The 18,006-nt window shown below is 45.5% G+C and overlaps 1 protein-coding gene across 1 annotated transcript in view; it reads left to right on the plus strand.

Annotated features, from left to right (window-relative positions):
• Positions 1-18,006, plus strand: part of adam17a (ADAM metallopeptidase domain 17a) — a 99,995-nt gene that overhangs the window by 47,101 nt on the left and 34,888 nt on the right. The window contains exons 7-10 of the mRNA XM_084309608.1: positions 2,060-2,146; positions 5,287-5,439; positions 6,235-6,379; positions 6,580-6,671. Of these exons, the coding sequence (XP_084165734.1) occupies positions 2,060-2,146; positions 5,287-5,439; positions 6,235-6,379; positions 6,580-6,671 (477 nt within the window). The remainder of the gene's footprint in view (positions 1-2,059; positions 2,147-5,286; positions 5,440-6,234; positions 6,380-6,579; positions 6,672-18,006) is intronic.

An 18,006-nucleotide genomic window follows, 5' to 3' on the forward strand; every position in this document is an offset into this window, starting at 1 on the left:
TTCTTCTTAAGATTACAATGTATTTACACATTTCCGTCGGACAAAACACTGGCTATATATGCTAGCAACATAACCAAACAATCTGACTTCATCTTGGGGCGAGTGGGAGTTAATGTTTAAGGAACAGGATGCTACTTTTACTTGGGAAACAGCTTCGCCCCGAACACATTCGAACAATTATAACGTCGCAGTGGTACAAACGTTCACATCTAGTAGTCTTTAGATGACTAAATATAGATGAATACTCATGAAATTTGATATATATACTCTAAAATAAGTATGATTTCATATCACCTACCTTTCGACGTCAAAATGTGGTTGGGCTGAGAGTAAAGATCCAGAATGCCGCGCAAGATGGGGCGTGGCCGCATTTGGGTTTGGGCGTTCCCAGACAAAGAGGGTGACCGGGATTGGTTTACGTTCCGTTATATATTGTAAATGACGGTATAGTAAAAATCCATTTGTATGGATCCATGACTGTATAGCTTCATATTCAGTATACCTTCTAGCCCTAATCAATTATTAATAGATAAGACAGCTTTGTTATCATTTTCATTTATCTTGCAACAAAAAAAGAACAGGCTTAATATAGTCAATAGTACCGATCTATTTAAATATGCCGCAATTGGCTCTGAGTCCGATTGGGACATCCCCACCGACTAAACGCCCCTACAAAATGTCCCTGACTAAACGTCAGTGAATGATTGATTGATTGATTGAAAACTTTATTAACAGATTGCAGAATGGGTACAATACAGTACGGCTCAATACACACAATTGTTAAGGGAATGCAGACCAGAGAAAGACTTTCGTCTTGTTTACATCAGGGTCCCCCATTTTCAATTCATCATGACATTTATGACATACATGACATACAGATATACAGATATATATCATGACATTTATGACATACACGACATAGATATACAGTACTGTTATATCCAGACATTTATGACATACAAGATATACAAATATACAGTACTGTTTAAGAGACGGATCATAAAAGAAGATATATACATTCGAGGGACAAGTAACTGTACATTGGAGGGGGTTGGGTGGGTGGGGGGGTGGTTGGACATTTACCGGGGCCAGTTTAGAATAGCAGCCTCCCGTAGGTGCTCTTTGAGAGAGGTTTTGAAGGAGGGTATGGATTCACATTATTTTACGGCTGTGGGTAGGGCGTTCCACATTGTTGTGGCATAATTTGGAAACGTGTTTAGTCCCTTGTTTGAGCCGAATCTGGGTTGAACATGATTTGTGGAGCTCCCTCTGGTGTTGTGGTCATGGAATTCACTGACCTTTTGGGAAGTATTTCGACATGTACATGGGGTACCTTAGTGGTGTATCTTGTAGACCAGACCAGGCCCATGAGTAAGTGTCCAGTCACAGTTTGTGACTTACAGTATAGCTTACGGTGGAGTCTACAGTGCTGTGGGGAAACATCACACAAGGGCTGTGTATTCTCACCTACAGTGCTGTGGGGGAAACATCACACAAGGGCTGTGTATTCTCACCTACAGTGCTGTGGGGGAAACATCACACAAGGGCTGTGTATTCTCACCTACAGTGCTGTGGGGGAAACATCACACAAGGGCTGTGTATTCTCACCTACAGTGCTGTGGGGAACATCACACAAGGGCTGTGTATTCTCACCTACAGTGCTGTGGGGGAAACATCACACAAGGGCTGTGTATTCTCACCTACAGTGCTGTGGGGAAACATCACACAAGGGCTGTGTATTCTCACCTACAGTGCTGTGGGGGAAACATCACACAATGGCTGTGTATTCTCACCTACAGTGCTGTGGGAAAACATCACACAAGGGCTGTGTATTCTCACCTACAGTGCATTTGATTTAATCCGAATCAGACGTGAAATTGTTACTTTGTGTTGTTGGTGTTGTTGTTTTTCCTTTTTAAATTGTTTGTTTGGTTTGGTTATTGTATGGACAAACGGATCCAAACTTAATTAACGTTATGACTCCCTTCCACAGAGATAGGGCGGAAACGGGGCCTAAAGTTTACTGATGCCCTGTCTTTGATGTTTATCCCTCCTTTAGATTGAGCTGATCGATCGGGTAGATGCCATCTACAGGGATACTACCTGGGACGATGAGTTCAAAGGCTTCGGAGTGCAGATCCAACAGGTGTGTGTGTCTGTGTGTTGCATTTTCATAATGACGTGCATGCAGTCGGGATGGGACTTCTATCAGATGTAGACTATTCAAACAACAGGGGGAAAATGCCCAAAACAATCCCCATAATTACAGTTTTCTTAATTGTGTAATTTTTCTCTGGAAAGTTAAATATATATTAAATATATGAAGCAATGTTATTAGTAGTAGTAGTGGTAGTGGTAGTAGTAGTAGTAGTAGTAGTAGTAGTAGTAGTAGTAGTAGTAGTAGTAGTAGTAGTAGTAGTAGTAGTAGTAGTAGTAGTAGTAGTAGTAGTAGTAGTAGTAGTAGTAGTAGTAGTAGTAGTAGTAGTAGTAGTAGTAGTAGTAGTAGTAGTAGTAGTAGTAGTAGTAGTAGTAGTAGTAGTAGTAGTAGTAGTAGTAGTAGTAGTAGTAGTAGTAGTATGTGTTGTTAATCCCCTATGGGGGATTTGTTCGCCCTGCTGTTCAGTTTCAGTATGCTGTTATCCTTCATCTTCTATGCAACTTGTTATGCTTTAACCTCTCTTGCAAGAGTAGAACCATACTGCCCAAAACTAACTGGATAGCCATTTAATTTTTTATTTTATTGCCACATTATAAATGGTTAAACTAATGACTACTGGATATAGGTTCATTTTATTAATAAGCATGGATCCTCATGCTGTAGTGTGGAGTCTGGAAGTGGATTCCTTTTATCTTTAGTTCTTTTTTTATACAGTTGTACTCCCTCCGTTTCTTCGCGACTTCAGGTGCATAGTCATGGTCGATATAGATGGTCTTGTTGCCCATTTGTATCTTTCCCTTCTTCCATGCTTCTCTCAACACCAGCTCCTTGGTCAGGTATTCCTGGAAGATAACGATAATGTGTCTCGGCGTGGTGCCTTCTGGCGGTCTCGTGGCCTGTGCACGGTGGGCCCCTTGCAGCTTGAATTCTATGTCCGGTGGGAGCGATAACTCGTTTTTGAGAAACTGTTCGATAAACTTTGGAACCGAGTCCCCCTCTTTTCCCTCTTCCATCCCGAATATGCGGATGTTGTTTTTCCTCGCCCTGGATTCCAGGTCAACTAACCTGTACTGTGCGACTCTGTGTTCCTCTAGACTCGCTCTGAGTGCGTCCGACATCTCCGCCATCCAGTCCTCCATTTTGTCCACTCGGCTCTCCACCTCTTCCACTCGTTGATTTAGGCTCTGTATCTCAAATGCGATAGTATCGAGCTTTTCCTTTATGTCTTCGCTAACTCTCCTGAGCTCTTCTTTTAAGTCGGTTTTCAGTTATTTTATCGCTTCAACTATGCCCACCTGGTCCATGCTCGGCTCGTGTCCTAACTGCGCGCTGGCGGCCTGCTGCTGATTGTTTAAGCTAGCGGGAGCGTTAGCTTCAGAGTCGGGTTCTTTTGTCGTCTCGTTTTCCGAATTATTTAATGTTTTTTCGGTTCTTCCCTTTCTTTCTCCCACTCATCTACCTTTCTGTCTTGGTTGAATGTTTTCTTTGAATTCTTGAGTGTTTGAAATTCACTTTGCCCGGGAGCTCGGCTTCTTATGCGTCTGTGCCCTCTGCTGGCATACCGGAAGTCCAATATAACATTTTAAAGCTATCAAATGGTAACAAGGAAGAAAGAAAATGTCGTATTCTTGCTATTTTATTGTCATATTTGTTCTTGAAATCAAAGCTTAGTCTAATTCTATTTGGAAAAATTGAGAGCAAGCACAGCTGAAAATAGTTAATTTTATTGCATGTGCAACAGTCCTGCTAGAGCCTACCATTCACCTACAGTCACATACTGTTTGTGAGGGACCTGCATTTTGGACTGGATATCTATTTAGGATAGAAGGGTATTCTTTTAGAACTGGTGTTATTAATATAAGCAGAAAATATCCACACACTTAACCCTTTCACTACCACACTACAGAAGGTTAACCCTTTACTATCACTTGGAAGTGCGGGTGCGGCAGTGAAAGGGTTAATGCAAAATGCTATATTCCACTTTATCAAACCGAGCTTTCGGTCATGCGATTCAATTTAATTAATTTATTATTATAATTTATATACCGGTATATAATGATTATATCATTTGGGATATCAGTGTGCGGATATCTTCTCCTTGTGTTTAAGACTCTTGATATCCAGCAGCACCTTACCAGAATCGTTACGCTGGGTGTGAGTGGCTGTTTAAATGTGCGCTTTTGGATCTGGTATATTAAAATAATGTCCAATGATAGCCCGTCGTACTGCTGCTGAAGAATAAGCTTTCTTATATTTTATTTGACACTTCTAGTTTAGTAGAGAGCTAATATCTCTGACATACAGCAGCCTCATTGTCGGGGGCTTTTCATTGCAAGCTGTAAGACTGTTTGAATCGAGTACTTTTGGATTCTTATTCTGATCCCACATATTGGGAATCGATGGAGTTGATTCCAGACCAGATTTAAAAATGTATATTTTCTTGTATATCTTCATAAATACAACAATCTCAAACCCTGCCCTCTTTTTTTGATCCTCCAATCACAACGGTTGCTTCCCTCACGCAGGGTTTCCAACGGGTCAGTTGTGTGGCACGGAGGAAGGAATTTTCTCTCTTCACTGTGTTCCTGTAGTGTGTCCTATTCACCATTGGTGGATTTTCACTTGTGTAACAATTTGCGAGAATTAATTCCACATCCACTGGAGTCAATTCTACTCAGGAGTTGATTCCACATCCACTGGAGTCAATTCTACTCAGGAGTTGATTCCATATCCACTGGAGTCAATTCTATTCAGGAGTTGATTCCACATCCACTGGAGTCAATTCTACTCAGGAGTTGATTTCACATCCACTGGAGTCAATTCTACTCAGGAGTTGATTCCACATCCACTGGAGTCAATTCTACTCAGGAGTTGATTCCACGTCCACTGGAGTCAATTCTACTCAGGAGTTGATTTCACAGCTTTTAAAGTTGAATCTCAATTCCAAAATGTATGGAGTCGGGAATAATCGAATCTATTATTTTTATAATGGACTCCCATCCCACCATGCACGTCCACGAGGCCAGTTAGTACTAGGTGCTGGACAGAGTAGAAATCCAACCCCAATCTTGAAACATTGAAGCAACCTCAAGTTTGCTGACTTCTCCTACCTGATTTTTTATTCCCAGATCATCATCAACACGGAACCTACCAAGCCACCTCCGCCACCTCCAAGGCAACGTTCTGGCCCTACACCTAAACCGCCCTCCTGGGCTCACTACAATATGAAGGACAGCCCAAGAGGGAAAGACACAGTCTGGATAGTTAAGGAACTCCTGGAGGTGAGAGAGAGATGATATCTAGTTTCAAGTTCAAGTTTTGTTTTATTTGTCACACATAAGGTACATTACGGGGTATGAGTCCTGGTCATTGTAAACTGCGGTTCCTACTGGTCGGTCGGGGCGCCTGTTCAGCAGGGAGGGGATCGGGGTGAAATAGCGCGAACCTCCGCACGCGTTACATTCCCCCAGTGAGAGTCCTCGCTGTCAGGTGAAAAGAAGCGGCTGGCTTACTCCACATGTATCGGAGGAGGCATGTGGTAGTTCTACATCCTCCCTAGGCCGACAGTGGGAAAATGCGAGCAACAGACCAGGAAGGGAATTGGCATAACTACTAAATTGGGATGGGAGCAAAATACAGAAAAAGTGAGAGAAAAAAAATTTATAAAAAAAAAAAAATTTATAAAAAAAAAATATATATATATATATATATATATATATATATATATATGAAAGAGACGTCCATTTTGAAATGCTTGACCGTGACATGCACTTAACAATTACATTTCAAACCTTCATGCAATCAATACTATTGTCTTTTCACATAACTAAAACATTGCTCAATATGTAGGCCTACATTTTGGAGACTGGATGGTTCAGAAATGGGGTTAAGAAAATAGATTTAGCCATTTTTAAGTGATTCAAATGAAGTAAATTGACAATTATTTTTTTTATAATAATTATATATATATATACTTGTGTCTAAAATGTAACCAGATCTGTCTTTTATATGAACTAACCTGGATAAATAAAGGTGATGAATATAGATAACTGTTGCCTATTTATTTTGTCCGGCAGAAATTCGGCTCAGACATGGCTGACAACGCATCACTGGTGTGCCTGGCTCACCTGTTCACCTACCAGAACTTTGACGATGGGACCCTGGGCTTGGCCTACGTAGCCCCCTCCAGACCCAATGCCCTGGGGGGCCTCTGCCCCAAACGTAAGGACATGTTCTCATGTGATAACAAGATAGCAGCATCATATGTTATGAATCATGTTTATTATTTATTATATTTATTTATATAAATAAACATTGTTATATCAGTGATGATCATAGCAAATGTACAAATATCTCTTTTGTAATATTGTTGGCTCACAGGTTTTTTATATTTATTCTGATATCTTTCCTTTTCTTTGCAGCTTACTATCCTTCGGCTTCCTTGGGGAACCCCGTGTACCTCAACACTGGGCTGACGAGCACCAATAACTTTGGGAAGACCATTCTTACAAAGGCATGTTCCATTTCCTTCACATTATCCTCCAGTTCTACCTTACTGGAATCATTCAGGACAAAGCAGAAATGCTGCATCACTCACTTCCTGAAAGGATGATGTACCACATAGATTAAAAATAGAAGCAGACTATTTAGGACCTCTCTTGTAGGTGAAGATCCTTTCAAACTCATTGGCCTCATTTCTCTCCCATGCCTCAGGCCGTCTACCTCCCAGTTATTTAGGCTGTCCACTACCCAGTTATAACTGTAACCTTGTACTGCTGACTGTACATGACCCACTACTCCCCCTATCTATATCTTATACAGGGTTCGCACAAGGTCCTTGAAGTGCTTGATTTTTGTAAACCAAAGAAATTTCAAGGCCTGGAATTCCTTGAAAACAGCAATTCAAAAACAAGGCGCTTAAAAAGTCCTTGAAATTCAAATCAACCATTCACATGGAATGTTTTGTTCATCCATGATAAAATAGTTCTGAATCAAGAAATATAATTGTTTTATCTAAAGTGTAAATAATTGTTGTAAATAGCTATTTTTTATTATTATCTTTTTCCTCCTTTTTCCGATTTATCTCCCATCCCAATGTTAGTCGTTATGCCAATTCCCAATCCCCTTCCTGGTCATTGCGCACTCTACCCCCTACCGTCGGTCCAGGAGGGCGGAGACTAACAGTATCACATGCTTCCTCCGACACATGTGTACCCAGCCCACCGCTTCTTTTCACCTGGCAGCGCGGACTCTCACTGGGAGAGTGTAACGTGTGGAAGGTCACACTACCTCTCCTAGATCCTTCCCTTGCTGTGCAGGCGCCCCGACCGAACTGTAGGAGTCGCTGTTTACAACGACCAGGACAGGGGAGGAAACTAACTTTTTGGCTTACCAGCCAACTGGTATGTGATTTTTTTTACCAGCCAAACAGATTTTTTACCAGCCATAAATAAATCGCTAATTGTGATAATTACTTCTTTGTATGTCTTCGTCTAAATTGATTTTCAATCATAGTAATAATCACACCGTGTCTCTACTCTTTAAAATATTTATTACCATAAAACATTAATAAGTGTCTCTACTCTTCACAATATTAGCATAAAACATATATTAATCACACCGTCTCTACTCTTCAAAATATTAGGATATCACATATTAACATGAAAAAGGGAACTATTCTGGACTGGGTTGGGCTGAACTGGGCAAGGCAGGGAAATATGCTGGGCTGGACTGGGTTGGGCAGGGAAAGTTGGGCTGGTCTAGGTTGGACTGGGTTGGGCTGGACTGGGCTGGGCAGTGAAAGAACCACTGTAATGTAATAGCTAAATAAAACTTGAACTTGACTTGTTACATTTGCATCTGGTTGGATGCCAAACGTATTCTGGTTGTACTGTACTTGTGCTGTATGATGACAATACATTGGAATCGGATCTCATGTCAACGCTAGGGGTTCAGCAGGTGTATTCTGAATGACAAGTATGACAACATCACCGTTGTGAAGGGTATATGGGCGAGTGGTGATATGGGGGGAAACCCGGTAATAATAAAATGTCACTCGGCTGCATTTAAGCAAAGCCGCTCAGTATAGTCCACTATGTTGAACGCGCGTTATGGTAGCTTGTTACATGCTAGGTAGCTAGCCGGCTAATGCACTTGAGTGAGTGGAATCGTTAGCCTCACGCCCACTTGTCATTCTCATCCGACTCGAAGGAGACAAGTCGCGTGCTGTTGTTCGCCCCCATGTCAGACAGATCGCACTTATATCCGAAAGCGACGACTCTACATGCAATTATTTTCATCCACTGATGTGTTTTTGTCTACGTTGTCAAGCCGGTGACAGGAGTCTGTAGGTCCGCACGCAGTGATCTGTCCACTTCCCCTAGATGGGCGGCATCTTCTAGAAAACGAGTGTTCATTGGAGGAGCTTAGAGCGCAACGATGATGTTCATTGGTTATGGATTATTATGAGGCGCAAATGGGAGGAATCATAAGGGGGAGTCAGAGTTCGGCGAATCAGCAGATTGCAGAATGATTTTTTTGGTTTTGTTTACTACTCGCCAGTGTGGCGAGTGCTCTTCATGAATCACTCGCCAAACATAAATAATACTCGCATTTGGCGAGTCAAATGGCCTAATTTCCTCCCCTGGACCAGGACCCACCCTCGCCGGGTTTCCCACCCGCTAACACTGCCAATTGTGTTAGTATGGACGGTCGGCCGACCCGGAGGCACCACAGCCGGATTCGATCCCACTGTCTCTGTGGTGGTAGACAGACGCTTAGTCCGCTGCGCTACCCGGCCGCCGGAAATAGCTTTTAAGCCATAAATATTGGATCCGATTTTCTTTTCAATAAAAAACTGCATTTAAAAGTGAATTGTATCCTTTTAAATGCCCTTTTAAAATGGAAAATAGTGCTTAGAAAAGTACTTAATTCCTTAAATTTCATTTTGCAATGTCTGTGGGAACCCTGTGTACATGACCCACTACTCCCCCTATCTATATCTTGTATATCTATATCTATATATAAGCTACTTCTGCAATTATTTTTTAAATGTAGTAATCAAAATCTGAATATGACCTGCATTATCCAAATTGCAGAAGGCTACAATATCTGGCAAAATTACCATTTCGATTCAGTACAATGGAAATCTTGTTGCATTAACTCATTCTGCGCCAGTCACAAGAAAAGTCAGCTTAACTCGCCAACCGTTCAGCGCCAATCACGAGAAAACTCAGGTTTTAATCGTTTAAAGGCCAACCTCCAGCTTAAACCCTACTGATCAATTATGGGTAGTTTACATCATTGGTATATAATTTCATTATTTATTTTTTTCCATTTGACACCGGAAATGCCACTCTGAAAGAGTTAAAAAAGTCCACGCACGAATAACATGCACGCGCGAATCAAAAAAGCTTATCAAACGCCGACGTCACAACAGGACACAGGTGCATATTAATGAGCCGAATCTAATGTTGCTTTTCCACTAAAATAAAGTACTCAGTTTGTCTCCGTGTGGGGAGGCGGGGCTGCTGGTGATCAGCATGAGAGCTCCAGAAATGTCACGTGAAAAACTGCAGACCACTGATTGGTCAGAAGAGAGACTGTCTGGAGAGTCTGAACGAAAACAGAACGCCGCCATCTTTAATGTCTCGCGTAGGATGTCTTATGTATGTTTGCAGCACGAAACAAGTGCAATAAAAAAGGATACAGTCACTGTGTATTCTGCCTCATTTATTGATGAAACAAAACCGACATCAACACAATTTGCCACCGAGCGGAGAGTTTAGTCTGACAAAAAGATAGCTGATTAGTTACGCTTGTTGTTGGGGTTAGGGACGAGTGGTAACGTTAGTTAGCCTAATGCTAACGTTAGCAGATAGACACGAGAGGCTAGGTAACGTTAAAGCTTGTAGAATAGACACAATGAGGTAACGTTAGCGTTAGCATAATAGACACAACGAGAGTCTGGTTAATGTTGTTATTGATTGAATGAAAACTGTGTTTTACTCTGGCTTGCCAAGCTCATCATAGCCCCTTTCGTGACTGATGCACCGAGTGAATCCACAGTCACTTGCTCCTTAATAGGAAACCAACCTAGATTTACCATGAAGGACTGGTTCTGGCCGAACCGTTCGTTATACAAGTATCACAGAGACATTTCAAATGTACTCACAGTTGCACGAGGGTTTCGGACAGAGATACGGGATGGTTTGAAAGCTCTGCGTTGCTAATAAACATTTTAAATATTTTTTATAAACTGCTCAAAACGGCATTATTTCCGGCGTTGGCTGCCTGGTGTGATCACAGCGCATGCGCATCATGCACCCAACGCCGGAAATAATTCTCCGCCTCCTTGCTACTGCCTGTGACTCACAGAGCCCCCTGGTGACCAACACCTGTTGTGACGACATTACACGCGCACGTTATGAACCATTGATTAAAATATGCACGTGCGTGGTGATTGTGTTGGGCAGACAAAATGTTTTGATAAAAACGCTAAAACTGGGTCAATTTCAATACTTTTTTTTCCAATTCTTCATGAAAGTCACTGTTGGCCTAGTCCACGTTGTTTATTGAACAAAAATACAACGTGGAGGTTGACCTTTAATAAAGTTTTTGCATTACATCAGAGACCAGGTAAGGACTCTATATATCCAATCTGGCGTTGATCTGATATTTCTTTCTACCGCGAATCCGTTTTGTACATGTTGACTGGAAGCAACTCACTGATAATCGACAGGTGTATTAGACCCATAGCTATAATTTAAGATATATTTTAAGCACTCGCAAATCTCGCAGTGCCCCATTGACTTACAGCGGTGGCGTACTAGCGCCATCTCACGGATTAAGCCCCGGCACTGAATGATTTAAGAAAATATCTTTGTTTTGTACAGACACGCAAAAATCACATAATTTTAATCCTTTTTTAAAAGAATGTCACAAAAAAACACCATTCTTTCTAATATTATGAATCCACTTTTTAATTATATATTTATTTATAATTTAATATTTTATAATATCGCAATATGATATTTCATCCATATCGTGCAGCAATACCAGAAGCGCTCTGCCATAGATCACCTAATTGATTACGTCACAAATGCACAGACCATATTTCATTCTAACGTAACACATACATTATGGAACACAACACTTAACCGGCAACACTAGCATGTGTTTTATAACTGACTAATGCAAACCTTTCAGACAAGTATATGTGATGGCTTTCAAATTAGTTCCTTCAACAGCATATGTTTTTATATCATAGAAGGAAAGTGCTGCTGTGAAGTGCTATATGACAACTATCCAGTTGTCATATCCAATGCTTGAGCGCCAAAAACTAGTATACTCGTTTTTGGATCCTTTGATCTTTTTCCTTTGATCCCTGTTCTAAACACTCACTCGGAGCTGCCTGTGTCTCCCTGGCACAGCTGCCTACGTTGGAATTGCAATGGCGATCGAATCCCGCCAGGTGGCAGTATCACCTACCTTTTGAACTGGGGATATCAGTTGTCTTCCAGTACTGAGTTACCTCCGCCTGCTTCCGCATCGGAGTGGATCAGGACATAGCAATCGGTCGGAGATTTGGTGCCTCAGACCTATTCTTTCCCGTATCATAGCCATGCCCAATATACACGAGTAATTGCGATCGCCATGGGACGACTGGGATTTATTCATTTTAGAGTACCTTCTGACTGGGGCCATGGTTACACTGGGGAATACAGCAACGTTTTTGTTGCTGAATGATTACTGTAACTGAGGGGTACAATTCCCTGACTGTATTAATCAAGTATGGTATCATTAAACCACTACCGTCTTATGTACATTATACTGGCCATACCGTACACGAGTATATGATGAGAACACTTCCCCACAATGAATCGGTTCTACACAAAGTTGTCTTTAAGTATTTATTAGCAGCAAGAATACATAATATACTTTAATTGAATGCACTTGTAAGGCAAAGGAATGTGCGTAGGCAAATCAATAATGAATGTCCATTCTCATATTACGCATGAGATAATAATACAACTTGAATATTAGGAATTATATCTAGGGGATACTGGTAGGGGGGTTCCTACCGGTTGTAAGCCAGCAGGGGGAGCAAATGTTCGAATGCAAAGCCTGGGTCAGCGGGGACTCAATATAGGCTCCTGCTATGGGAGGCGGTATATTACTCCCTGCTCGGCAGACGAAAGGCAGCTGTAATCCCAGTGTGCGCGCAGCACAGGTGGAAGCCGGTCAGCCTCTCCAATAGAGACGGGCTCGAATGATGCTCCTCACGGGCAGGTCCCACAGCAGTGGGTGTAGACGATTCTTATCCGCTCCAACAGCTTGGTCCAAAGCAATAATAATAATCCAGTCGGAAAGGGGCTATGCATTCACCGGTGTAGATCCTCCGGTGCGCGGTACTTCACACCAACTAAGTCGAACTTGACGTTATTCAACCAAGCTCCGACACTCTACTATCCTATTCGCACGCGGCTATAAGTGCTCTATTTAGACACACAATTGCTCACTTCACTTGGTCTTTGACTCGTGATGAAGGCTTTTACTAGTAAGGAGCGAACGATACGTTGAACAAACGTATTAGGATAAACAAGACTCTATCTTGGGGCAATACGAGCCCTACTTCACTGCACGTTGCATAGTGGGTGAGGCTTCACTTGTTACTAAGACTGAACTGAACGGACTGCGGACTGAACTACTTCTGTATTCACCTGCGCCATATTTATATGTTGGGTGAACAAACTAGTACCAGCCCCACCTCTGTCTCGTAGTCCTGGGCAGAACCGGGCATGTACAGACATGTCCTGACGGTAGCTTTGAACTCGACTCTGGGGGTAAGACACTGGCGCTGGTGGCACGCCATCCAATAAGAGAACGAAATATTATGGTCTGTAGTAGGTTAAAGGGATATTCCGTGTATATGTACAAAGAATACACAAGGGATATCAAACGATATACAAATATTATGCAATATATATCAATCAATAAATACATATATTCGGTTTAATCTGACCCTTTGTAACAGCCGCCTCCTAATTAGTCCCACCTAATTAGCTAAGCAGAGACAGATTAACCGCACTGTCCACTACTCAATGTCCGTTGTGAGGGTAGGCAGTTCACAAAGTCAGGGGTCATGGTTGTCATTAAGCGAGTCGGGGAGCCTTGGCGACTCTATCAGCCTCGCCACGGGTCGGTTGTAGGTCCGCCCTTGGACGAGCAATTCTGCCGCTCTGACCTTTCCGTCGGCACCAGTGGTCACTTTGCTTACGCGGCCGGCCGGCCACGCAGCTCGGGGTAGTGACTGGTCTATGGTCATGACGACTGGACGGGATGAAGGGGGGCTTAGGAGGAAGCGGGCCTGAGACTGCTTTGATCTGTGCTTGGCTGTGCCTCCTCCTCCTCCGTCTGTTTCTCTTGTTTGCTCTGTACCCCGTCTGAGGAGGGGCCGGTCCCGGCCGCCCCGTCAAGGAGTCGCTTGGGGTGCTGGGTTCGAGGTCAGCTACGTCTGAAGCGCAGCTGAGGGGGGTGGAGTTCCGAACTCCCTCTGGTGCCCACGGTTCTCTCACGGGCCTCTCGCTTAATGTCAATAGCCTCTGCTGTACGAGGGAGTGGCCGGTGTCGCTCGCCTTTGTGTGTAGGCAGCGTGTAGACGTGGGTTGACTGTCAAGTCCGTAGAGGGGGCCCTGGAGCGTCCATCCCAGTCGGGTCTGAACCGCGACTGGGCATCCTTTGGGTCCGATGTGGGCCGCCTCAATTGGGAGAATGAGGTCCGCGTGGTCGGAGCCGATGAGCAGGGTCGGTGTGGCGCCGTCGATAAGCGGTATAGGTAGTTGACGTAGGTGCACATACTTGGCCATCAGCTGTGGGATGGGGTAGGTGTACTGAGACAAGCCTATGTCGTAGCTGGTGAAGACGTTGGTTATACTATACTGCTTCTCGGGCTGGTCCACCGCTGCTATCTTGAAGGAGACCTTTTCACCTTTTATGGTCTTCTGGTCCCTTCTGATGGTGCGTATGGTCATGGTATCTTTGACACCCCGCAGGCCCAACTGGGCTGCTGCGGAAGCGAGGAGGAGAGTCTTTTCAGACCCATCGTCCAGGACGGCGTAAGTGTCCAGGACCTTGTCCTCGTAGCTCAGGAGCACTCTGACCACTTTGAGGAGCACTCGGGGGGTCCCGCTATGCTGGTCAATGTGGAGCACTCCTGTTGGTGGTGACATATAATCTATATGGTGCGAGTCGCACCGTGACTCCCAGTGTCTGCTGTAGCAGTCGGGACACCAGGGAGCGGTCTGGTGGAACTTTGGTGCTGGTGCCACCGCCTCGGCATGGTACATTACCGCGACGGGCCCACTCTGTTGTCCTGGCTGACGCCTGTTGATGTCATGCAGGACCTCCAAGTGGGTGCCACCGCACCTGCTGCACTTCTTCTTCAAGCGGCACTCAGCTGCTAGGTGGCTGCGCGCGCAGCGGAAGCAGCGGCGGTGGTCCTTGATCCACTGACTCACCTCGTCCGTGGTCAGCTTCGCGAAAGTGTCGCATTGGTACAGCCGATGTTCTCCCTCACAGTACTGGCACTCAATCTTCCACTGGTCCTCTTTCGTCGAGGGGGTGTGGTGGTTCTTGTGCTGCGGTACTGATTCGGCTTGGTGCATAACGGTCACCAACCGGCGGTTATCCGTTGATCCCCGAGGTCCGAGTCTTGGGCTTGGTCCACTCCATACGAACGTGTCGAGTCGTAGGCTACTGACCTCCCTGGCGAGGAACTCAGATAGGTCAAGGAGGGATGCCTCTGGGCCGTTGGGGTCGCGGTAGTCTCTCTGCCGCCTGAAGCGCTCTTGTCGGGCGGGAGGGAGCTTTTCTAGTATCCTCTCTACATTAGAGTTAGCGTACAGTTCATAGATCCCCTTTTCCTTTTGGGACCCCAGCATCCCTACCAGGGACTGTACCTTGATAGAGAGGTCATCTAATGCTCTGTTGTCTCTGGCTGGGGGGAGACGGTCAATGTCTCTTATCTCCTGTATCACGTAGTCCCATATGCGTCCATAACGTTGGTCGAGGGCTACTAGAGCCGCGGTGTATGGGGTAGTAGAGCTGGAATATGCCAGCGCTATATTGTGCGCTCTGGGCACCTTCAGGTGCTTGAGTAGGATAGCATACTTGTACGGTTCATCTGGTACGTCGGACAGCATAGTCTCTAAGCACATTCGTAGCTCTGTGTACTGTGCTCTGTTCTCGTGTGTGAAGTCCGGGAACGTCGGTGTGCCAAAGTACGATGCCATGGATGACTGGCACATCGGTGAGCGTTGGGGGAGAGGCCTCCTGGGCGAGTCTCCCCGTGCGTGTCGTCTTGGGCTGGTACTTGGTGGGTACCGAAGGTCGGGTACCCAGGTGCTGTTCCTCGGGGCTGGCAGTGCGTCAAACTCACCCGTGAGTTGAGTCGGGGGTTTGTAGCGCAGGGCCTCGGGGCTGACTTCTGGGCTGTACTGGGCCTCCTGGTCCAGAGTACGTTGCTGCTGGTCGGCTTGACATTCCTCCTCTTCCTCCTCCTCTTCCTCTGCTAGGACCTGGAGTCTTCTGTTCAGTCTCTCGGCGTGGTCCGGTTCTTCCCGGTTGCTGGGTCTCGTATGGACCGGCCGGGGAGGGGGTTCGGAGACGTGGACAGGATCCTCCTGTTGGCGGGGTCCGGGGTCGCTGGGTCGGGTAGGGGAATGTGTCGTAGACCCTTGTTGTGACGATCTCCGGGAGCTCCGTGCGGAGAGAGGGGGTGTCGCCATGGTGATCAATTTGTCCATCAGCTGCGCCTGCAGCCGGTCGCGCTCTGCCTCGCGCTGGGCATGGGCGGCTTCGCGCACTGCTTCGCACTGGGCATTGGCGGCGGCGCGCTGCGCATTGGCGCTGGCATGGGCGGCGTCGCGCTGTGCATTGGCGGCGGCGCACTGTGCATCGGCGCGGCTTCTCTCAATGTTCTCTTCCGTCTGAAGGCGTCTGGTCTCCAGTCTTATGCGGTCGTCTTCACTCCTTTGTTGCGCCTGGAAGCGCTCTCGCTTGGTTGCAGAATGTTCGCGTTCACGGAGGGCTTGCGCTTGGAGTTGCGCGTGAAGGCGCTCTCGTTTGTCTGCAGCTTGTTCGCGCTCGCTCGTCTGTTGCGCTTGGAGTCGATCGCGTTCACCCTGAAGTCGATCGCGTTCGGTAGAGGCTGCCAGGGTGGCGATGAGTGCCTGTGCCAGCATCTTGTCCGCCTCGCTGGGGGAAGACGCCGGTCGAGGCGATCGGCTCCCGGCAGTACTCGTTGGAGATCCGTTCTCCTGTCGCGTACCGAGGAGATCCATCTCCTGGGTGCGCGTCTCTTCTTGTGGTGGGTCGGGTTCCGTCCCGGGAGGGCTTTCTTTATCCTGGAGCTCTCCGGGGACTGTCCCGTTGGCGTTGTCTGGGGGTAAAGTCATGTCATGTCCCTCCTGGTCCCCCCCGTGAGCTTGGTCAGTTACGTTAGAACCCACTAGGGTCTCTACTGGCGGGGTAGCCTGGTCGGTAGGGTTGGACATAATTTTACTATCCGCTTTAGTTACTTTATCCGTATTTAACTTCCTTTTAAAGCTAGGTATTGGACTGACAACGTAGTCCTCTAGGTGAAGAGGTGGCTGCCGTCTGCGCTCTGGGCGATCTAGCTTAGGAGAACCGTTTGTGGAGTGTTCATCATCGGCCATGTCAATATTAATATTATATTAATATTACGCTAATTCTTATCTCCGGCTCGAAGAACCAATTGTAACTGAGGGGTACAATTCCCTGACTGTATTAATCAAGTATGGTATCATTAAACCACTACCGTCTTATGTACATTATACTGGCCATACCGTACACGAGTATATGATGAGAACACTTCCCCACAATGAATCGGTTCTACACAAAGTTGTCTTTAAGTATTTATTAGCAGCAAGAATACATAATATACTTTAATTGAATGCACTTGTAAGGCAAAGGAATGTGCGTAGGCAAATCAATAATGAATGTCCATTCTCATATTACGCATGAGATAATAATACAACTTGAATATTAGGAATTATATCTAGGGGATACTGGTAGGGGGGTTCCTACCGGTTGTAAGCCAGCAGGGGGAGCAAATGTTCGAATGCAAAGCCTGGGTCAGCGGGGACTCAATATAGGCTCCTGCTATGGGAGGCGGTATATTACTCCCTGCTCGGCAGACGAAAGGCAGCTGTAATCCCAGTGTGCGCGCAGCACAGGTGGAAGCCGGTCAGCCTCTCCAATAGAGACGGGCTCGAATGATGCTCCTCACGGGCAGGTCCCACAGCAGTGGGTGTAGACGATTCTTATCCGCTCCAACAGCTTGGTCCAAAGCAATAATAATAATCCAGTCGGAAAGGGGCTATGCATTCACCGGTGTAGATCCTCCGGTGCGCGGTACTTCACACCAACTAAGTCGAACTTGACGTTATTCAACCAAGCTCCGACACTCTACTATCCTATTCGCACGCGGCTATAAGTGCTCTATTTAGACACACAATTGCTCACTTCACTTGGTCTTTGACTCGTGATGAAGGCTTTTACTAGTAAGGAGCGAACGATACGTTGAACAAACGTATTAGGATAAACAAGACTCTATCTTGGGGCAATACGAGCCCTACTTCACCGCACGTTGCATAGTGGGTGAGGCTTCACTTGTTACTAAGACTGAACTGAACGGACTGCGGACTGAACTACTTCTGTATTCACCTGCGCCATATTTATATGTTGGGCGAACAAACTAGTACCAGCCCCACCTCTGTCTCGTAGTCCTGGGCAGAACCGGGCATGTACAGACATGTCCTGACGGT

The sequence above is a fragment of the Notolepis coatsorum genome (genome assembly GCF_963971535.1).
Source record: "Notolepis coatsorum genome assembly, chromosome: 3".
In the NCBI taxonomy this organism is placed as follows: Eukaryota; Metazoa; Chordata; class Actinopteri; order Aulopiformes; family Paralepididae; genus Notolepis; species Notolepis coatsorum.